We start from the raw sequence: 21,535 nt of genomic DNA, 5'->3' as shown, positions 1-21,535 counted from the left end.
TCACTTGAGCACGATCCAAGATGAAAGTTTCTGGGTTGTCTCCCCTTCGCTGGCTTCCTCTCACCCTCGCTCCCCTGCCGAGCCGCAGAGCCAGCAATTGTGCAAGAGGCAAGCGGAGCCGGGCGGACGCTCGGGGCACGGGGCGCGTATCACCGAGCGCATGGTACGGCGGGCGGCCGCCGGCCTGCGGGTGATTAATGACCAGCTCCCGCCGGCCCGCTCGCACGGCGGCTCTGCACTGCTCGCCTGTCCTCTCCTCTGCTCTCCGGCAGGCAGGCAGAGCAGCTTGCCAGTGGAGCGGATGGCCTCCAGCGCAGGACGGAGGAGCGGCTCTGCGAGGAAACGGCTGCGCCCGCGTTCTCTCCGCCCAGCCGCCCGAGTGTGAGTGCGCGGCGGCCTGGCCGCAGCGGACGGACAGACAGGCAGACAGGCGAGTGACTGGGCGAGCGGAGCCCCGGCGGGCACCGGGCATGAGGCCGAGCACAGAGGCGTCACCCGGCCGACCGGGCGCAGAGCGGGGACCGCGGCGCAGCCCGCCCGCCACGCGCGCCATCTCCTTCGACCCTCAGCGCTGACCCTAGCGCCGGCTGCGAAGCCCGCACGGCCTCCTCGGTCACCATCATGCTGCCTCCAGCCACCAGAAATCAATCAGGCTGCTGTGAGGGGGCCCCCCAGATTTTAGGACTGTTTGGCTGCGAAACCTACCCCGAGACATCACACACACTTTGACCAAGTGCTTCGAAAAGATAAAAAGATGCATTTTCTGGGTAGTGACTTTTTCTTTTTTAACAGAAACAAAGAAACAAAATTAAGGCTCACATGACCCAGGCTGTACACTGTGAAACTTTGCAACAAATGCCTTTGCTGTCTTTTACTTCAGTATCTTTTCCCCCTTTTTCTTCTAAGGAGCCCTTGGGGAAAACCATGAAGTAACCCTGCACATTCCAATAATACAATTATGACAAAACAGCCTAAATATGAAGTGATCACATTTTTTTAAATACTTGAAAGAGAAACACCAGAAACAAATGTGCACGTAACAATTCTAGGTTTCTTTAAAAAAAAAAAATAATGAAAGTAACTTACCTGTTGGGACATTCTGAACAAGAGGTTAGTATCAGCGTTTTGCCATGTCCCCATGAACCCTGGTTCTGCCGTGGTTGTTCTGGTTCCGAACTGCATGGAGTTGTCAGTACAGGAGTCTCTTAAAGTCAAGTCTCTCGCCCTCTTTGGCTCTCTGTCTCTCTGTGTCTCTCTTTCTCTCACATCCACTTCTGCCTCTTCTGACTGAAAAGTGAAGGTGGATTTTTTGAGCCTCTTGGCAGCCAGTAGCAGGAGTGTAGTGTAGTTAAGAAGCTGGCTGAACTGTGCATTTCATTTGGGAAGGGAGAGATTTGGGGGAGGAGGGGGGTCAGAGCTTCCTTCGCACCTTCTGCACAGATATTCCTATCATTTATGCATAGATTGTGACTCCCCAAGCTTGCCTTTGCTCTGTTTAACAGCTGCCTGTCAGGTGTGCAAGCAGCACTGGAGACCCAACCATCAGCTTCAAGCCCTCAGCCACTGCATGTCATTGGATAGCAGAGCTAAGAGTCAACTGCACTGTTCCACTGTCAGGCACCAAATGACACCCTGCACTAACCCCTCTCCAGATGCAGACAGATACACACTTATGCACACTCCAAGCAGTCCCACGATCACCACCATCCAGCCACAGGGCCAGGGGAAGCTAGGGCCCTTCCCTGGAAATTTTTCCCAGCAATGCTTTCTGATAGAACATGTATATCTGACACCAGCCTTTGCACAGTTGTAAAACTGTGATACTTAATTTTTTTTTCAAAAAAAAAAATCACATTAGAAAGAAAAGTATTCAGCTGGAAGAAATGTAAAGTTGGCTCAGTTGTCTAAATGTTAGCTGTTAAAAGTTATATTGTATGTGCTGGGTTATTTATAACCACATATAAACTCAGAGAAAATAATATACATAGACTTGACCTTACACTCTAAAAAGTAAATAAGTAAACCTAGCAGTTTAACACGGAAGATACACAATAAACACTTGCAAAATAAATATATATGCCTCACTATCTAGTACCTCAGGCCATTAATTACTGAACTGGAGGTTAAGTAATGAGAAACTGAAAGGCAAAGGGAAAAAAAAAGTACCTTTTCTTAAGGCTCAAAAGTAGAACAAAATCCTTTGTTAAAGTTCTTGGATGAAGCATTGTTCAAATCATAAAGAAAAAGATGAAGAAAAAAATGCCTGTCCCATTTTAGGCAAAAAGTAATGCATATAAGAACTTCATTTTTTATTCAAGATTTCTATAGAAAATTCTACGACATTTCCCTTCCTGCCTGATGAAATACAACCTTGATAGCAGGTCGTATTCTTAATTAAACCAGTTCTAAAACAAAACATCTATTTATTAGATGGTATTTATCTACCTTATTTATGGAAAAGCTGAACTGAACAAAATGCACTGTACATAAACATTGTAACTTCAAAATGGAAAGCTAAATTCATGCCATCTCATAAAAGTAGTCAGCAGGAAAAAGCCATCCTTCCTAAACTTAAAATGTAAGGAACATTAATCTTCAACCACCTACAAATATCGAGGACAAATGTACCACTCTCCTTGCTCCTTCTTAACTAAAGAATAACAATAAACCTTACTCTCGGAAACAACAAAAGAAACAGAAAAGAGCTTCAATGGCAGCTCTGTGTCATTAGTGGACAATGAGAAAAGATGAGAAAACGTACACTATGTTGACACAAATGTGCCTTCCCCTCTAGAACCGACATCTCCTGAAAGCTTTTCTGTTAAACTTCCCTCCAGTTCACCACCATTAAGCACAAAAAAGTCTCAAAAGAAGCAAATTCAATATCTGTGAGAAACAAACAAGAACCCAAAGAATTGTTGTCTTAAAATATATTAAGTCCACCTGTGGTCAATAAAAATATTCTTCAGGGGGGAGGGCAGGAAAAGCCCCTATGAGTCAATTGTCAATGGTGACTGTACCTTTACTGCTAGCTATTACCCACTTAAACTCCCTCTAAAATTTGCTAGCCTCTTGATTTCTGAAGTGGCACTCAGTGCCTCAGTCAAGCTGCCTGCTCAGCTCCTGACCTTCCCACTAATGGCTGTTATTTGTGGGAGGCTTAAGGACACTGTCAATAGCAAGCTTCCTCCTAGCTCCACTCAAGCTCTGTTGTATCGCTTTGCCTGCGTGCTCTCTCTCTCCTTTCGCTGCTTTCCCTCTCTCTAGGTCTCTCCCCCTCCTTCCTACCCTCTCTCCTTCACTCCCTCTTCAGCTTTTTCTGCCCCCACCCCATCTTTCAGTCCTACAGTCCTCTTCTTTCCCAGGTATCTCAGCCCTCCCCCCCCCACACACACACACACACTAACAACACAAAAATCAACTGGCATGCAGCAGCAAGCACCTGCAGTAATAGACTCTTTTATTAAAACTGTTATTCTGCAAGACTTGAAATTCCCCATGGACCGGGCCATGTCAAAGCCGATATAATTAACTAGAGGCTCAGCAACGGATCAATTACCAGACAAGCAAGTGATAGTGAAATCAATGAAAGATCATCAGCCACATTATCAGTGTTGCAACTCATTAGGGCAAAACTGAGAAATGTGCTCAAAGCGAGCCCAAGCAAGGTGGCATTACAAAACAAAGGGCTAATTTGGAGACCCTGCTGTGAACAATCTGTAACAGAATTAGCCTTTTTTCCCCCTAAACTGCACAGCTCCGTAACTAAATGTGACAGACTGAGAGAAGCAGTTTATTAAGACACCAACCCCAAGTTTATTTAGTTCATAAACTCTCTCCTAGAAAATCAATACAGTCTGTACAGGGTTATTAGGCTGACTAGCTAATACATCCAAATCTGGTCTGCCCAGCCAGCAGTCTTCTGACAAAATGCTACCCAGACTAGGCAAACTGAGCTCTCTCAGATAGCAAGGTCTAGCTGAACAGGTCTGCAACATAACTATTACCTAGATTTTAGGGCCACTGTTGCACCTTAAAAAAACCCAGCATTATCCTTATGAGGCTGAACAAAACTGTTCATAACTAACAGCTGATACTGCACCTGCTAAATGGATTTGGTCAAAGTCTTAACTAGCTCCTACCAGTACTTTACAAAGAAGACAAGGTAAGACAACAATCCACACACTTAACCACAAATAATTAAAAAAAAAAAACTCAAAAACGTGTATATTGTGCTTTGTTCAGCTCCTAGCACTCATTTTAATAATGTTTGGAAAATACAAATTTGACCCCCCTAGAAATTCCCAAAATACATGATCTGAACTTGCCACTCACTCACACACAGAATGTAAAGTGTAGGATCCTTGATCTTAGGGTAATTTTCTATCTAGCAAGTGAGAGATTTGTGTTGTTTTAAGCACACAGGTCTAGAAACAAATACCTATGAGGCACTAAAACTTGCCTTTTGAGTTTTTCCACTGTCTCTATAGGGATTATGGATAAATCTCTGGAAATTTTTGTATCAAAGTTATTTAAAACTAAGATGATAGAGATGAACATGACTTTCACAATGAGTGAAAGTCTGATGGAATTCTCTGATTCCACCCAGGCATTTCAGGATAAAGAATCATGAAAGGCCATGCTTTGGCTCTCTCACATTTATTCACAGTGAAAGATGGACATGTAAATTAAGAAGTAAACCAACTAGCTCTGATGGCACCCAAGTTTTTAAAGACATACCTCCCCCTCATCACAATACATTGCAAAAATACACAAAAAATCTTAAGTCATTTTACAGTAGGTAGACTAATAGGGGGGAGCAGGGAAGGCAACAGCTTTTGGAAGTGGCTTATGATGTTTTAACATTTAAAATGTTCCAAAAAAGGAATGTACTACTAACATGCCTTCACTACAGTATACTGGCCCTAAGATACTAAATCCTAAACTTAAAAACAAGCAAAACCCCTTTTTTCCATAGGACTTTAATAAAATCCTATTTATAGATTGCTGCAATTAAACATTTTTCCTTCAACTTTTGAAATGGCACATTATCAAGCATTTCATAAGTCATGTTTTTAAGTAATTGTTAGAGTCAAATATATCCATTCTAAGCCTGCACTATATGCTAATGTTTTGGATAGTAATTAAAAGTTGTAATTACAGGAAAATTTTACTTTTTAAAACCTTTTTGCATATAACTACACACTGTGCATGTACCCTCAATGAGATCCAATTAGTTACAGAGAATTTGCATTTCAGTTAGTGTGGGATAACAAGACTATAGGGAGGCACAATGTAATTCCACCAGCAGAGTAAGAAAGTGTGTTCTTTCTTGTTAGCTCTGTAAGTAATAATTCCCACAACTGACTGCTTAAAATGTTACTGATCTTTTCAGTATTTAGGTATAGAGGTGGGTTTTCTGCCATTCCTTGTATTTTCTAAAAAAGAAAATTAAATTAAGTCAAATCACATGCTAGTGCAAAAATCAGCCACAATACCTGAAGAAATAAGTGAAAGAATTTCGCTTTGTATATATACATTATGTGTGTGTGTGTGTATGTGTGTGTGTGTGTGTGTGTGTGTGTATGTATGTTTTAAGTCAAAGAAGGAAATAACTGCATACCTTTTCTCTCTAAAAACTCATGGCTTTCAAAAAGTTAGTTCTGTAACTGGGAGCAGAAACAGTTCATTGAGACGCTGCTTTGTAAATACATATGGTTTTGTGATAAAGGCATACATGTCCTGCATTGAGAAAGCACTCAAGGGTTTTTAGATTTTTCTAGCTATGTTTCCAACAATGTAAATTCTGAGCAAATATGAAGCAAAAGTATAGTTTGTGTACACAATTTTAAAAGTATCTCTAGGACTTCTGCTGGTTTACAGACAATACCTGCAATTCCCCAGGTTCCGTTCTGCAGCTGTTAACAGATTCTGTAATCTGTAATGACAGTAAACTGGCCTTTGCTCTTCTTTTATTCACTATTCATTTTCAAGGCTTGGTTAAGTACAGAGCTGGGTTAAAGATCAGTGGTTTTTCATGTGACACACGCTGGTATTCATCTAATGGCTTGTCAAGACAGAACTGTCCCTGTTCTTGCCAAAATAATAAAAATGACGCTCCACATCGCATGACAATCAGCACTTCCTTATGGCGAAACAACTCAAACTTTTGTAATTCACTTATTTTATAGAAAAAAAATGTTAACTGGATATCCAATCTTATGTGTGGAATCAGGTTGCCATTCTCAAGGGAAATTGAAACAATGTTTCCCTTCTGTTAACTCTAGAGCAACACACAAACTATTTTCTACTCAGGTCAAACTTTACCAAATAATTAAAGCTCAAACTCATAATACATTAAGATATATAACTTAATATATGCAAATTATGCAGGAGCATCAGGCTGGACTCAAGACACAGAGGTGGGGCAAGCAATTGAGGAAATGTCATTTTTTCTTCAGAACAAAGTATGGGACTTGCTCTGCAACATCTGTTGGACTGTGTGAAATGTTAACAGATGTCTTAAGTGAAAAAAAAAAAAGAGGGAGAATTAATAAAGGAAGCCTCCTCTGAACAGATAACCCACCTAAATTTCCATATTCCTGAGGAGATAAGTTGACAGCAGCCATTTTCCCTTGTGAAAACTGCCATCCCTACTTTATTGTATAAAGTTTCATTTTCTATGGAAAGTTAAGGGGAAATGTTTTTAAAAGTATATGGAAAAAGTAAAATTAGCAGTAATTTCAAATTCAGGTGTTCAGATTAATTACATCATAATCTAAGATGCTTGTTTTTCCTTGACTCACAGATATAATTTGAAAGACAGTAAAACATTCATCTCTCTTAAAACACACACACACACACACACACACACACACACACACACACACGTCACTATACTATTCCTGCATGTTGTGGGGAAACCTAAGGAAGGAAGATTAAAAAGTAGTTCTTAAGATATAGTTCTGATATTAACTGTCATCTGTACTGATCTTCACAATTAAGATTCCCCTGACATTTACACCTAAATCCTTGTTCACCAACTGGCTCCTATGTCTTTCCATGACTATCTATGTCAGGGATCAAACACCCATCTTTTAATAACTAAGTACTCCCAAGCAGTAACATTTGATGTTTGTAAAAACTTCTGGAGTACAAGTTGGATCCCACTATTCAAATTTTAAGGAACCTGGAAAACTTTATTTGCTTATTTAACAATTCTCCTTCATGTTTCAATTTATTACATGATCTAGCCAAACCTGAAAGTAGCAGACTTTAATTGCAATTTAAAAGGTGATACATGCATGAGAACTGCTGCTAATCTAGTGTCTGTGTGAATGAACAACACACCTATATCCTACTGTAGGTCTTCCTCTTTGGAGACAACTATTCTATTGCTTATTCTCCTAAAAACTTAAGACATGGATTTGGATTAACAGTTCTTGGAATGACTAATTCAAAATGCACTTCAGAACCTTTATGGATTCACCTGAGGCACGTGCTGTCATCTCTGATATCCAGTCTCAATCACAAGCCCCTCTCTCCTCTATGAGAGTCAGTGTTGGAACTGCACATTACTTCATATTTACAACTATGCCTGTGCCAGATGTCTCTGGCAGCCTGGCTTGGGCATTTCAACATATAGAAGCTTCAGCCAGAAGAGCCTAAAGATTGCATGGTCCAAATTGTAAATAAGACACGCACACAAGCCTTCAGTTTCTAGTCTTCTGCCAAATTTATATAGAACCTAAATGCTCTGGTGTTTACTCACAGGATCACCCTGTCAGTGCACATGACAAAAATAATAACCGTTATTCTAAAAAAATAATAGTGGTCAACACTAAGGGAAAAGCTTATATATCGAAAACCTCATTATGGGACTAAGAGAGGAATACAAACCCCTTACATAACGCTTGAACAGGACACAAGTTTAAATCACCTTAAACAGTTGCATGAACATACTCCATAAATAAATATTACCTAAAAGCTTCACTCTCCTATATAGCAAAAGGGAAAAACTGCTCCAGTTGACACTTGTCTCAGTACTAATTAAAACAATCGGTGTGATGCGGTATCTCCTGAAAGGCTAGTCAGGGGCTCAGCTTCATTGAAACACTTCAAGGAAATATCCAAATGCCATAATCCTTTGATATACCATAAAAAGTAAGATTATGGTAGGGTGTGGTAGATAAGGTAGTTTACAAAATGTTAGGAAAATGATGAATTCCTTGCAATGAAGATTCACAGATACAAAAGCATCTGAGGTCAGCACGAATCTCATGCTTATAAAAGATCAGACATTTTAACTACCCTGCTTTGGTATAAAAACAAAAAAATGACTTTGACAGTGGCATCTTTCAACCATCATCTATAGTCAATGTTTCTTGAGAAAATCTTCTAGAAGAAAAGAATCAGTCATGTCTTTCCTTAAATGAATTTGAAAAAAAAAAAAAAAAAAGCCACAAGGCTGAGGCCAGGCGATGCACTGGGGAAACTCTTTTTCATATGACATGAAGTTGCAGGATAGTAATGATAATATTAATTTTTTTATTTACTTGCTTCTAAAGACTGTGGACTGAGAAGCTGGCAGCCCCAGTAAAAATATCATCATAATTATTTAAATTACTGTCAGAAAGGAAGATTGAGATTCACAGACACTCAAGAAAATTGTGTTACAGGGTAGGGCTTAATAATGCACAAAAATATTTATAAATACAGCACTGCCTTTAGAGTTATCACAGAAAAGAAAAAAGCAACACTATAGAAAATATTCCCTTTTATGTAATTCTCAAATCCAAAATGTAAATTTAAAAGGTGAAATGCCAGGGCTGGGATGTAGCTCGGTGGTACAGTGCTTGCCTAGCATGCGTGAGGCCCTGGGTTCGATCCCAGCACCAAAAAAGAAAAGACAAAAAAAAAAAACCTCTCCCCTAAAAGGTGAAATGCCAGTATAAAGTTTTAGGTGTTCATAAAAATCAAGACTATTACATTTATTTATATATATGTATATTTATTTGTTTAAATGAAAAAATGTTAAAGCAAAGCAAATTTGAATGAACTTGAAGATTGTTTTCAAAACTAAGAAATCCAGAAAATGACAGAAACCCTTTAACAGCGAGTTAAAAATGGCTTAAGGAGTCTGAGTAGTGATTACCTTTGGTTGAGAACAGTGGCAGGGAAAAAGCAAAAGGGAAGCTTCTGAAGCACAGGCAATGTTGCTTACCGCCATTATGCTGGTGGCTCTGGGTGTGCTTACTTTATAAGAGTTCATTACTCTGTATGTACATTTGTGTCCTTCTTCATATACATGTTACACTTCAGTTCTAAAAGTTTTACTACCAGTACCAGTGGTACTACCACTAAAAGTAGTGATAAAAGAAACAAGTTCTAGAATTATATGGGAAAAAAGGAAGAAAAAATAAAGGAAAAGAAAAGTAAGGGAGGAGAGGAGAAAGGAATAGACAACAGAAGGCAGACAGTTTATCACCATCAAAATCAAGTTACAACCAACAAAATCTACATCTTACAACAATTTCTTCAGAGGCAAGGCATGTTAGGAGCAAGTAAACAGCTGACTTTCAAAGCATGAGGATGAATGAAAGACAGTAAAAGGGTGGAAGAGAAAATAATGAGGTGAGAGAGGCCTCAAGTAGGCAGTGAAAACAGAAGCATATCCAAATGACTCAAATGGAAAAAAGGACAACATACCTCAAGTTGAGATGGATCAACCGCACAACATGGGACCTTGAAATGTGCTTGCCAGTCTTGTTCACTAAGCCTGCCCTCTGATTTGTAATTAAGGCGATTTGGAGGTGGGGTGGGCACAAAGCGTGCCTGTTGAGAGAACGGGAAAGGAAATTATATATATTCTGCAAACAATATTACTTAGAAGCACTGAATACATCAAAACAGATATTTTAAAACTGCAGATCTAACATACTCCTCTGACCACCCCAACACTTTTAAAGAGTTAACAGTTGCTAAATAAACTCTGGAGAGAAAAGAAGTAGCAAAATGGAAATAACTAAATAATTCACTGATTGGTAACAGATATATACTTTTGCCCTAACTAGCTCAATTTCTTTTTCTTTTTCCAGTGCTAGGGGTTGAACCCAAGGCCTGTGCACAGTAGACAAGCAGTCTCCCTGAGCTATACCCCTAGACCATTCAATGGGGGGAGGGGTGCTAAGGATGTTTGAACCCAGGACCTCACACATGTCAAGCACACACTTTAAACTGAGCTACCCTCCCTGCCACCCCCACCAGCTCCTAGCTCAACTTACTCACTCAACTTTCTCCAATTATTATAAAGAGAGTCATCTTAAACATTTTTAGCCACTACTAGGGAATGCTTATCTCAGCCTTATGTGCCTAGTAAAAGAAGCTATGGGAAACAAAAGTTAAAACACAGTCCCTGCTCACAGTAAGTTTACAATCTAATACAGAAGAGTAGCTATGCACAAAAAAAGTAACCTTAATATAAAAAAGAATATATGCCAGCCATGGTGATGCATACTGTAATCCCAGCACTCCAGAGGGTGAGGAAAGAGGATAATGAGTTTGAGGACAGCACGGGTTACAAAGTGAAACTTCATCTCTAATTAATCAGCTTAAAAAATAAGAACAAAATGTGGCAAGAGAAGTCACAGAATTCTCTAACTTAGAAAAAGATTCATTACAGCCAGTATGGTAAAAGAAAGCTTCTAAGCAGAGGCAGCCTTTGTTCTGGGCACTGAAGAACTGGTCATATTCCTAAAGAAGTGATTCCTAGAGAAGAGAAGAACATAGGGTAGGATGTGTGCAGAGAAATAATGGATGTAAGGATGCATGGTCAACAGAACAATTATGAAGAATTGCTGTTTATCCTTTTATTCGCCAACAATCAAAAGTGCTGGATGATTCTCCACAGGAGCGTGGTATGATCATTACTGTCCTCCCTCTGAGCAGGTTTATCTGCCCACAGCATGACAAACAGACTCAAGTGTAAAAACAAAGGCAGGAAGAGATCAATTAGGAAGCTGTTATAATAAACTGGTAAAAGGACTACTGTTAAATAGGGCTGGGGGTGAAGCAAGATAGAAACAACTCTGTGAGGATAAAATTAAGGGGATAAGAATGACTGATGATATGTGGGTAACAGATAAAAGGAAGTAGTAGCACTAGTGAAAGAAATGGGGATGGACAAGTTTGAGGGAATAAATACACACTCATTTTGGGGTAACAGGAGACCATACAGATGACTAGGTAATTATAAATGTTCAAAGAACAGATCAATACTGGAGTTATCAGATTTGAATTCATCTACACAGACATAAGAGGTGAGAGGACATAACAAAGTAAATGTCTTAGGGGACACCTATAGGTATTGAGTGAGAAGACCAATTGGCCAATGTTCTGAATGACAAGAGAAGACAGAGTTTATAGGAGGTCGGATGTTTGTTCTAATAAACCATACTACATTTAAGGTGTAACAAAACCAACTGTAGTGGTTAAGTAAAAGTACATACAGTAAGCACAAAGCAAAATGAATAGGGATTGTAAGTACCACTTTCAGAATAGTGCCTGAGGAATAAGAGGGGAAGAATGATACAGGGAGCTTAGTGGCAGCTGAAACAATATAACTTGAGTAGTAACCTAGTATACTTCAGATGCGTTTGTATATGATTAGCTCTTAAGTTTGGGTAAATGGGTATTCAATATACCATTTCCTATATATGTATGTGGTTGAAATATCTTATACTTTATGTGATAAAGAGTTATCTTAATAGACTGACAGCTTTATAAAATCCATATTCTAAAGAAGTTAAGTAAACAGTTTGTTAAGTCAAAGAGGCAGAAAAGGTAAAATATTCTCTGAAGAAGTTTTGCAAAGAAAGCAAGTAAATTAAGAGAAAGGTGATCTGAAAAGTTAGCAGGACCTAGAAGAAGTTGCATTAGAGAGTTGACAGTTTCTCACTACAGGAAAAAAAAGACTATTGTAAGTAAAGGGGATGAAACCAGCAGAAAAAAAGGATATTGAAGTTGTAAGCCAGAGGGAAAATGATATAAAAGGGTCCTAGGAGAGAATGTGATCAAGAACACAAATGAAAAGTGCCCCTGAAGGGAGAAAAGATTTTTTTTTCCCTCAGAAACCAAAGAAAAGAGATTAGAAAAAATTCTATCATTAAAAAAAATACATATATTAACAGTGCTCAGGTAAGAAAGCCAAATTAACTCCCCATCTCTTCCACTAAAAGAGACTAAGTCTACCTATCCTTCGTAATCTAAGACCTAACAGAATGCTTATCATATAGTAACTGCTCAATAAATGATAGCTGTGGAATGATTATCCAGAAAAGTAAAAGATAAGGTTACTTGCCAAGGGGCCATGACAGGATGAAATCAAGGACAAATAGAAGAAAAGGACTGAACAGGGAAAAATAAATGAAAAACTAAAAGAAATGTAAACAGCAGGAAGGATTCAGCCTTGGTTCTTGAAAATGCATGAGAAGTAACAAGCAAGTAGACAGGGTTCAAGATCATGCAGTTCAGAGTTCCCACTTTGGTAATTGGAATACTTATAACTAGCAAGGAATTCTTAATGCACAGACTCCCTCATAGGCAATGGCACTTTGCAAACCATTGCAAATACACTGCGTCCCCATAACAAGGTGTTCCTAAAAAGAAAATTAAAACACTGATGATTGATTTGGGATAAAATCATTTGATCCTTATTTAGTCCCAATTCTAAGTGTTTACTATGTAGTTGTTTAAATGTCCGTGAATTTATTCCTTGGTAAGGAAATTCCCCAAAGCAAGCAGAAATTGAAATACTTTACACAATGTCACATGTGATTTCAGTGAAGGAGTGGAATACGTGGAAGAATGTCACTTTGTTAACAAACTTGAGACAAAGCTGAGGATATGCAAGCTCCTCTCCTTACTGCTGACTGCTATCTGCAAGTATGGTCTAAAGTCACACCAAGTCTCTGCCCAATTATCGAGGGCTGTATTAGGAGAACTCAGCACTTTTAGTCCAGAATCCCTCTGGAGAACAGGGAAATGATGGGCTCCATCACCTGGGCAACATCAGCAGATGCCCAAAAGTCACCTCCAGGACAAGAAGAATGTCATTCATCTACTGCACTTGCATCCACTACAGCCTCCCTTCTTAACAGAGTTCTTTCTGTGAGGACCACTGTCTAAGTGACCTGTCACACAGCTTTATAAAGGAGCATTAATACTGTGGGCCAAAATGAGATTGATCTTTGAGCTTCGTGGTCTCCTGTTGTCAACAGTGCATTATAAAACCAATACTAAATACTTTATAAACAGGTCTCCCTACAGTGTATTAGAAAAACAGTGCATATTTCATGCCCCATAGTTAGGTAGCCGCATATCCATCAGACTAATAAATTATTTATTAGGTACTCAGAAGTGCTATAAGAGTCAATAAACTAACTTCTGGATACTTATAAGCTACTATTTCGCTGGAAATTGTACCTGAATGAGAAAACTATCTCACTAACTGGAAGAGGGGTGGAAAATACCCTCTCTCAGGTATACGTTAGAACGAGGCACACACCTCGTAAGTAAGAAGGGACAAAAATTCCATGTCCTGCAAAATGTCCTGCTTAGTGAACTTACAAAGAAAGCACCACCCAACCCCATGCTAATTTCCTTTCTCTTGGGTATAGAGACCTCTGAGTCCACCATCCTTGGAGACAGTTCAGGGAAATAAAAAGTGGTCGGAACATTTCTAACACACCCTGTCTCAGGCCAGAAGACAACTACCACTAATGGTTTGCACTTGACATTCCCAAAGAAACTACACAATGACTTGAGTGTACAAGTTCTCTGCTACATGCACAGCATGGAATTTGGGATTTATGAATGTAAGGCTTAGAGGAACTTTTTTTTTCTATTTTTGGTTAAAGCTCCTAAGCCTGCAGACACCCTATCATACAGCCTCTGGTGCCCAGTTCAACATCACCAGGCATCTCACTCCTGGTTCCACCCCTCTGAAAGAGGACCTTCTGTTCTAGAATGTATTCCAGTCCTTCAAGAAAGAATTTCTTCAGCTGGGAGTTATTTCTCAAACTATCAGAGGCATGGACCTTTGTGTAGTATTGTGGGTGCCATGGTTTCACATGCTGGCCACATTAATACTGGAGAGCAAGCGTCTGTAACCCACAGCTGTGTGAGCTCCAGCCCCAAAGCACCCGCAAGGCTGGTGCCAATGCAAACCACTCTTCCCATCCCACATTGGAACCACACTGGTTTTCTTCAGGAGCCAGGGGCTGAGATACAGTTCTGAAAGTGAAGGCTTTGGGTTCTTTTCATTCACGTGATGGGTATGGACTGTTGAGAAGAGTACAGCAGAGGGACTGGCTCTTTTCTTCTCCTCCCCTTCCACATCAACTGAATAAAACCATAAAGAGGTTGATGGTGTCAAAGGATATTCTAAACCACCACACACCCCAGGGAAAAAACTTAAATATATAGATTTTTCACTTTTCTTCCTATTATCTATAGTTTTACCCCTACAGATTGGAGTTTTTAAGGTTGAAAAGTATGCTATATAGGTAAGAAGAAGAAATGGAAATAAACAAACATAGGAAGGACCTGATTTCACATCTCTTTCTCAAAAAAGACATCCCTGAATCCTAGGAATCACGAACATTACCGTAAAAACATGGGACAAGACTAGTTCCTTTGTATTATTTTTGCTACTACAACCACTACTGCTAAGATGATTATTCATATTAATGAGTTTGGTATGTAGACAAACTATAAAAGACTCAGTCTCTGACCTCAAGTACTTATCTCTGTCTTTTGGGATTTACTCCTCCTGCTAGATTTACTTTTATTCTTTATACCCTTGCCCAGAGGAAGTGATCATCACTCAGGACTTGGAGCATTTCCATGGGTGGGGTTTAAATATGGCAACAAGAAGAAAGAATTTTTGCCCCTGGACACACACAGATGATACTGGCCCCAAAATTCAGGAGGGCTAGTTTGTGGCACAAAGAGAAATATAAATTCCCCATGAAATTTTAATACTCGTTTCACTCAGCTTTATCAGAAAAGTCTACAAAGTACAAAAGTATAGAACACTGCAACACTGTATCACATCAAGCACATGTATGAGCAAACTGTGTCACTATACACTAACAAGCTGATCTTACACAGCAGTCTCTTCCCACCCCTTATATTCAGTTACTGGTGTTTTGTATATGTGCTTACAGCACATGTAAAAGAGATATAGCCAGAGAGTCAATTAAATCTGTAGTGAGATTACTAGGGTTTAACTATCTATAGAACCTTTTATTATTTATGCAATCTTGGAAAGTTACTTAGCCAAAATTCTTTGTTCTAGAAAGTGAAATTAATAGTACTATTCACAGAACTGTTGTGAAGAGTGAATATTTTGATTAGCACCAAAGGTTTAATCCAGTACCTAAGTATGAGCACTCAATAAGTACGTGTTGTTGCATATGTACATATATAAAAACAGGTTTCAAATCAGAAGCCCACAGGCCATGTTTGGCCTCAGATATGTTTTGCTTGGCTCCTTAAATGAGAGTGGATAAGTGTGCATGTGTGTTTAATTAATGGCCAACAGGTAAAATTTAAGAAATTTTAAATTAAAATATGGATTGCCAGCTGCTAGGTTGGGGAGTATGGCAGGGACAGGAAAAGGTAAAGTATCAGGGGACTGAAGACATGGCTGTAGACACCCACTTTCCTCGTTAACAGTAGTATACTGGAATAGGATGGCAACTACTCTCTACCATCCACTCCCAGATGGGCACAGTCTCCACCACTCCCCAGTGGTTTATATCCACATGTTTTCCTCATTCCATTATTTACTTGGACACAATAGCCAACTGAGTTTGTGATGCCTGGTCAGTAAGTCACTCAGCATTAATCTAGCATATCTACTAGAAAATTCATTTACACACAAATGAAAATGATATTTAAATAAAATACCAAGTACCAAAAATATTTTCTATTATGCCTGTCCTCTGCTACAATTATAAACACAAGCTTTGTGATTGCTAAGCTTCAGGAACAGTAGCTCTCAAATGTATTTGTTTTTAACCATGGAGATCCTTTTCTTAAAAAAAGAAGTGAATATTGAATACACAGGGCAAGAAGTATAAAGCATGGGTTTCTTGACCTTTGTAGCTGAGACATCTATGCAGAGCTGTAAGAATGTACCAAACAATTTTGGGAAATTGACCTAATCTGATTGCTTTTACTATACAATCAAGGAAACACAGGCGAAGTCACAAATGAGCTGCTGGGGGAGCATGGATCATTTTCCAAGGGCTTCTGTCTCCCAAACTACTTTTACACTGGAGTTCAAAGTAATGGTCCCAAGGATTAAGAACCCCGTAATATGCCAGAGTTGCTCTTATTGACTTGTGAGAACTGACTTAAATTTTCAAGGAGTTTCCATGCAAGTATCCTCCACACTGGTAACTGAAATGGGCCAGGTGGGGAGTGCTCAACACACAGCAATCAGCAAATGCTACATATCTGAGTTCCCTCTGTATAACCCCATGAACCAGTTGTTAAACTTTTACAAGCACAATCACTAGTTGAGATTTTGACATTTGGCTAAGTTGACATCTTCACATGGTACATATGATCAAGTACATAGCCACGTACTCCTTTCTAAGATCTCAAAACTAAGTCAAACACAAGTTACAGAACAAAATAAATCTATGTGTAAGTTTGGACTTACTATGTACAAGGCATTGTGACAAGTAGTATATTAAATGCAATTCTAGTAAGATCACAGCATCCAGAACTCTTAGAAAATTAATCATTCTGGATAGGCAGAGTCTGGTGGGTGTTACCTTGTATTTATTGAGCACCTGTTGTGTGCCAGGCACTGTGCAAACCATAAAATATTTTTTCATTTGTTCTTCACAAGTCCTAGGAGATAGGTATTATTATAGTCATCTTACCAATAAGGAAATTGAAGCTAGGAAAGTTGAGTCACTTGGCCAACATCTTACATTAATATGTGTCAAAGTGAGAATTTAAAACCAAGTTGATCTGATTTCAAAATATGTGCTCATCCCAACATTCTGCACTGCCTCTCTAGGTTTCTATAATTTGAGTCAAGAAATTTCTTTAAAGGTATTACCCTATGTCTTTCTTGATTTTTTTTTATTCTGACCATTAATTAACACAAAGTGTTTTCTTTAGGGCTTCTAAGGGCTTGAGAGATTTATTTGCCCAGAAGGGTAGAGGGAAAGAAAATAAGGGAATAAGTAGGTTTGTTTGTTTTTTTTTAATTCAACAATCTACCATTTTATTCTTTTGAAGTTAATTGCAATTATTTATTATATAGCTAATATTTGCCTTCTTCCCACTTTTAGGATTTACTGTGTTATTTTACCACGAGCCCTTCCCTAAGGAATATTAAATAGTCATTGAGAAGAATGTGAAAAACCTGTAGGTACTGATAAGAAATATCTCTAAGTAAATCATGAGTTAAAGGCAAGGTGTATAAGAGTAACATAGTATATGACCATTTTTGTTTAAAAGAGAACTAGAAGCCAGGCACCAGTGGCTCACGTCTGTAATCCTAGCTACTCAGGAGGCAGAGATCAGAAGGATTGTGGTTCCAAACCAGCCCAAGCAAATAGTGATACCCTATCTCAAAAATACCTGACACAAACTATCTTGAAAAAACCCTAACACAAAAAGGGCTGGTGGAATGGCTCAAGGTATAAGCCCTCAGTTCAAGCCCTAGTACCATTAAAAAAAAAAAAAAAAAAAAGAGAGAGAGAGAACTAGAAAGTTGGGACAGGGGAGAAGAGAGAACTAGGGGGAGGTAATAGATATGTCTATATTTAGGTTATTTACAGAAATTTGTTTTCTTTATAGAATCTTCCACACTTTTTTTACTTTTTACAATTAACAAGAACAAAAAAAAATAGTATATAGTATAATGATGGCCAGACTTTCAGCCTTCAAGTCCTAAGGATGACCAATTTAGAGGTTTGGTGTCTAAGTCTGGAAACTTTCTTTCCTCTTCTAGAAGGCTCCAAGCACTGCCATATGCTTAGTTTTCCACTGTGCTCATATGAACCCAAGACGATATTTAAGACAGGTACTCTAGCTTTCCCAGACTTAACAGTATAAGTGCATGAGCTAAATAACTGCTCTCTCTTACTAAGAAGTGGCACAAGTCAATACATGTGTGACTAGCTACAGTACTTCCAGGACCATAAGCAATTTGTCCATAAAGGGAGATGAGCAGTTTCTTGGGCTAATGAGAATTTCAAAAGGCAACAGAAACAGCATTCCAAATGGATAAGGAAGCATGAATAAAGTAAGTGTAAGGAAGCGCTATTACTCAGGTAGGTGAAGGATATTAATGAACAAAAGAAATATTAGAAAGAGTACAGGTGAACTGTGGAGGCCTTGAAATTTGGACATTTAAGTTTCTGAGTAGGAAAGTAAAATAACGGAAATTGTGTGGGAACAGTGTACAATATATATCAGAAAAAAGACACAAGTATTTGACAGAAGTGTTTGGTTAGGGGGTCTGTTTTGTATTCAAATATTCCCTAAGAAAATGGGCAAGGAAGTTTGTCAGGTTTGCATCTGTCTATACCACAAGTAACAGACACTAACAAATAAATGAACAGTCCATCACAGAACCTGAGGACCTAAACTAAGTAACTGAGAGAAACAAATTAACTTAAGAGTTGTTTCATTTGGGGGATGGGGAGGCAATGAGATTTTGAACTCTAGGCCCTGGTACTTTGCTAGGGAATCACTCTATCACTTGAGCCACTCCCTCAGTCCTAGAGGGACTGGACACCTAAATAAACTTTAGTTATTTCTTAAAGTTTAGTTATTTCTTGTTTGTTTGTTTTTTGACAGGGTCTTGCTATCCCAGACTGGCCACAAACCCAGCCTTCTAAGCACTAGGATTACAGGTGTATGCCACTACAACTCACCAAATAAACTTTAGTTTAGGAGATAAGTATCAACAGATGTATATGTGGTTAAATATATATTTTCTAAAATTAGTAAACAGCTGAACACTGAAATTATGCTTTACCTGACTTCCTACCACACACTCTTTTAAAATTGTTTTTATTTTTTATTTTTTTCATTTTTCTTTTATTATTCATATGTGCATACAAGGCTTGGTTCATTTCTCCCCCCTGCCCCCACCCACTCCACCCTCTTCCTCTCCCCCCACCCCTCAATACCCAGCAGAAACTATTTTGCCCTTATTTCTAATTTTGTTGTAGAGAGAGTATAAGCAATAATAGGAAGGAACAAGAGTTTTTGCTGGTTGAGATAAGAATAGCTATACAGGGCATTGACTCACATTGATTTCCTGTGCGTGGGTGTTACCTTCTAGATTAATTCTTTTTGATCTAACCTTTTCTCTAGTACCTGTTCCCCTTTTCCTATTGGCCTCAGTTGCTTTAAGGTATCTGCTTTAGTTTCTCTGCGTTAAGCTACCACACACTCTTGATTAGCATCTCATCCAATGGCATAAGGCTTCAACACTCACCTCTAGACCGATCATGTCATCTCCCTTACAACACCTACTACTTTTACCTATAGAGATGTTACACATCGTCTATACACTTGACAAGGGGAACATCTTTGTCAGATAGAAATAGACATCTCTCCAGACTGCATGACTTACTCGATCAGCAAATAAAAGTGCTCTCTCAAACAAGTGCTTACAATCTGCCAGATTTCTGATGCTAAATATTCCTTTCAACTTAGACCCCAAACTCAGTATCTCAGAAATGAGCCGGAACACATTCTTCCCATAACTGTTGCCTGCTCTATTTCAGAGTTCTGTTAGTGAATTAAGTCTCCTTCTCATCAAGGCTTAAAGGCAAATTCATGTATGTTTTACCTCTGTGTTCTTACCCTGTTTGGCATACTGCCTTGTATTCAAGAGTATTTAAGAAATTTGGTTGAGTGAATGAACATAGGATACATAAGTGAATAATTACAGTAACTCAGAAGGTTCCATACTAGGGAGATAAACTCAAGGCATGCTTCCACTGACTTCCCTCAATAACCCTGGAAGGCATTGCTAATTGAGCACAGAGCTCTTTTTTCTTCTAGCTCACCTCAGCCTCTCAAAGCATTCATCACTAGTCAATAAAAATTCACCCACAAGATGAAATATCTTTGTTATCCCTGAATTATGTCTTTTAAATGCCAACTTTCTGACATTTAACACATTTTTACAGGTAAGCCCAAAAGAAAAAATTAAAGAAATGCTAAGGTCCAAACTTAGCCCAGAAGTATGAGAATGTTTCTAAAATTCTCCGATTGCTTTTAAGCTCAGTAAAGATACCAAGTACACTGTGAGCACCTGAGTTCTAGAGGAAAAAGAAAACGCAAAATGAAGAGTCCAACCTTTCTCTGTGATGTCTTCAACACACAAGTGCTAAATGCTTTCAAGAAAAACAAGGTGCCACATCAAAGAACACAGAAATGAAATCCTTCAAGAAAAGTCCATCTCCAGTGCTTACCTCACATGCATGAGGTCCTGGGTTTGATGCCTAGCAGCCCCACCCCCACCCAGAAGAAACTCAGTCTCTGTTCCCATTCAAGAAATCTCTCTCTCACTGCAGATTTTCCTCAAAATAAAAATTAATAAATATTCAACACTGAGAAGTCATAAATCATATAAGTTATAAACATTTTTCTAGAAATATAACTCAATCAGATGTATTCCTAAGATTATGCACACATTATTAATGATTTTGCCTTTAAATTATGTTAATTTTAATAAGACAATTTAGAAGTCCAGTTTTTAACATGTGACTTGAATTCCCATTTGAAGACAAGCTCAACTAGAATGTGATGTTTCTAAGAATATCTTTATAAATTACATTTTTTAAGATGCAATTGTTGAAATAGAAAATTAAGATGAAAGCTATTCACCTTGACATATTTTGTGGCCAAAGAAAGGGCTAAAAGGGCAAATCTTACTTTTCAGATGGTAATCTGTTTTGACACTTTTTGTTTTGCTACATTGTTTTTCTAATGACAGACATGATAAAAGAGCACAAACTACTACGAAAAATTAGAGACTGCAGTATTTTCAAATGTTTCAACTTCTATCTTCTGTAGTCCAAAATCTACTGTGTTAAATACAATTAAGTAGCACCAGAAACTTCAGCTTCAAAGAACACTTGGGCTATCTTTCCCATATAAAACAACTGATCAATGAAGTCATTGTGTTTGGGAACCAGTAAGAAAGACAAAAGAGATGTTTCACGCTGTTGTACACAAAATAGTCAGCTGAATTAGGTAGTTTAACCTTAGAACTAAAATTCATATGAAGCCTTACGAAACAAGTCATTTTTATAAATGACTTGGTAATCACATATTTCAAAGACAGCCTCTCAAATTGCCAGATTAAAAAGAAACACAAATTACAGAGAAACCTGTCACTTTTCTTTTTTAGATTCTACTCCTCTTAAAAGACAAAACACACATCAAGTAAACAAAATCTCAACAATCTTTTTTAAAAAGAAAA

The 21,535-nt window shown here is 38.5% G+C and overlaps 1 protein-coding gene across 16 annotated transcripts in view; it reads right to left on the bottom strand.

Moving 5' to 3' along the window:
* Bnc2 (basonuclin zinc finger protein 2) overlaps positions 1-21,535 on the bottom strand; it is a 420,512-nt gene that overhangs the window by 292,441 nt on the left and 106,536 nt on the right. For 13 of the 16 annotated variants that reach the window (XM_074051774.1, XM_074051768.1, XM_074051763.1 and 10 more), the window contains 2 exons: positions 9,709-9,834; positions 1,087-1,287 (listed from right to left, as the gene is read on the bottom strand). In XM_074051774.1, the coding sequence (XP_073907875.1) occupies positions 1,087-1,182 (96 nt within the window). In that variant the 5' untranslated portion in view covers positions 1,183-1,287; positions 9,709-9,834. Of the gene's footprint in view, positions 1-1,086; positions 1,288-9,708; positions 9,835-21,535 lie in introns of those variants that run through there. The other 3 variants (XM_074051780.1, XM_074051784.1, XM_074051781.1) reach the window with 3 other exon arrangements.

This window comes from Castor canadensis, chromosome 13, assembly GCF_047511655.1.
Source record: "Castor canadensis chromosome 13, mCasCan1.hap1v2, whole genome shotgun sequence".
NCBI lineage: Eukaryota > Metazoa > Chordata > Mammalia > Rodentia > Castoridae > Castor > Castor canadensis.
Note: the sequence above shows the minus strand (reverse complement) of the source record. Positions and strands in the feature narration are given on the sequence as shown.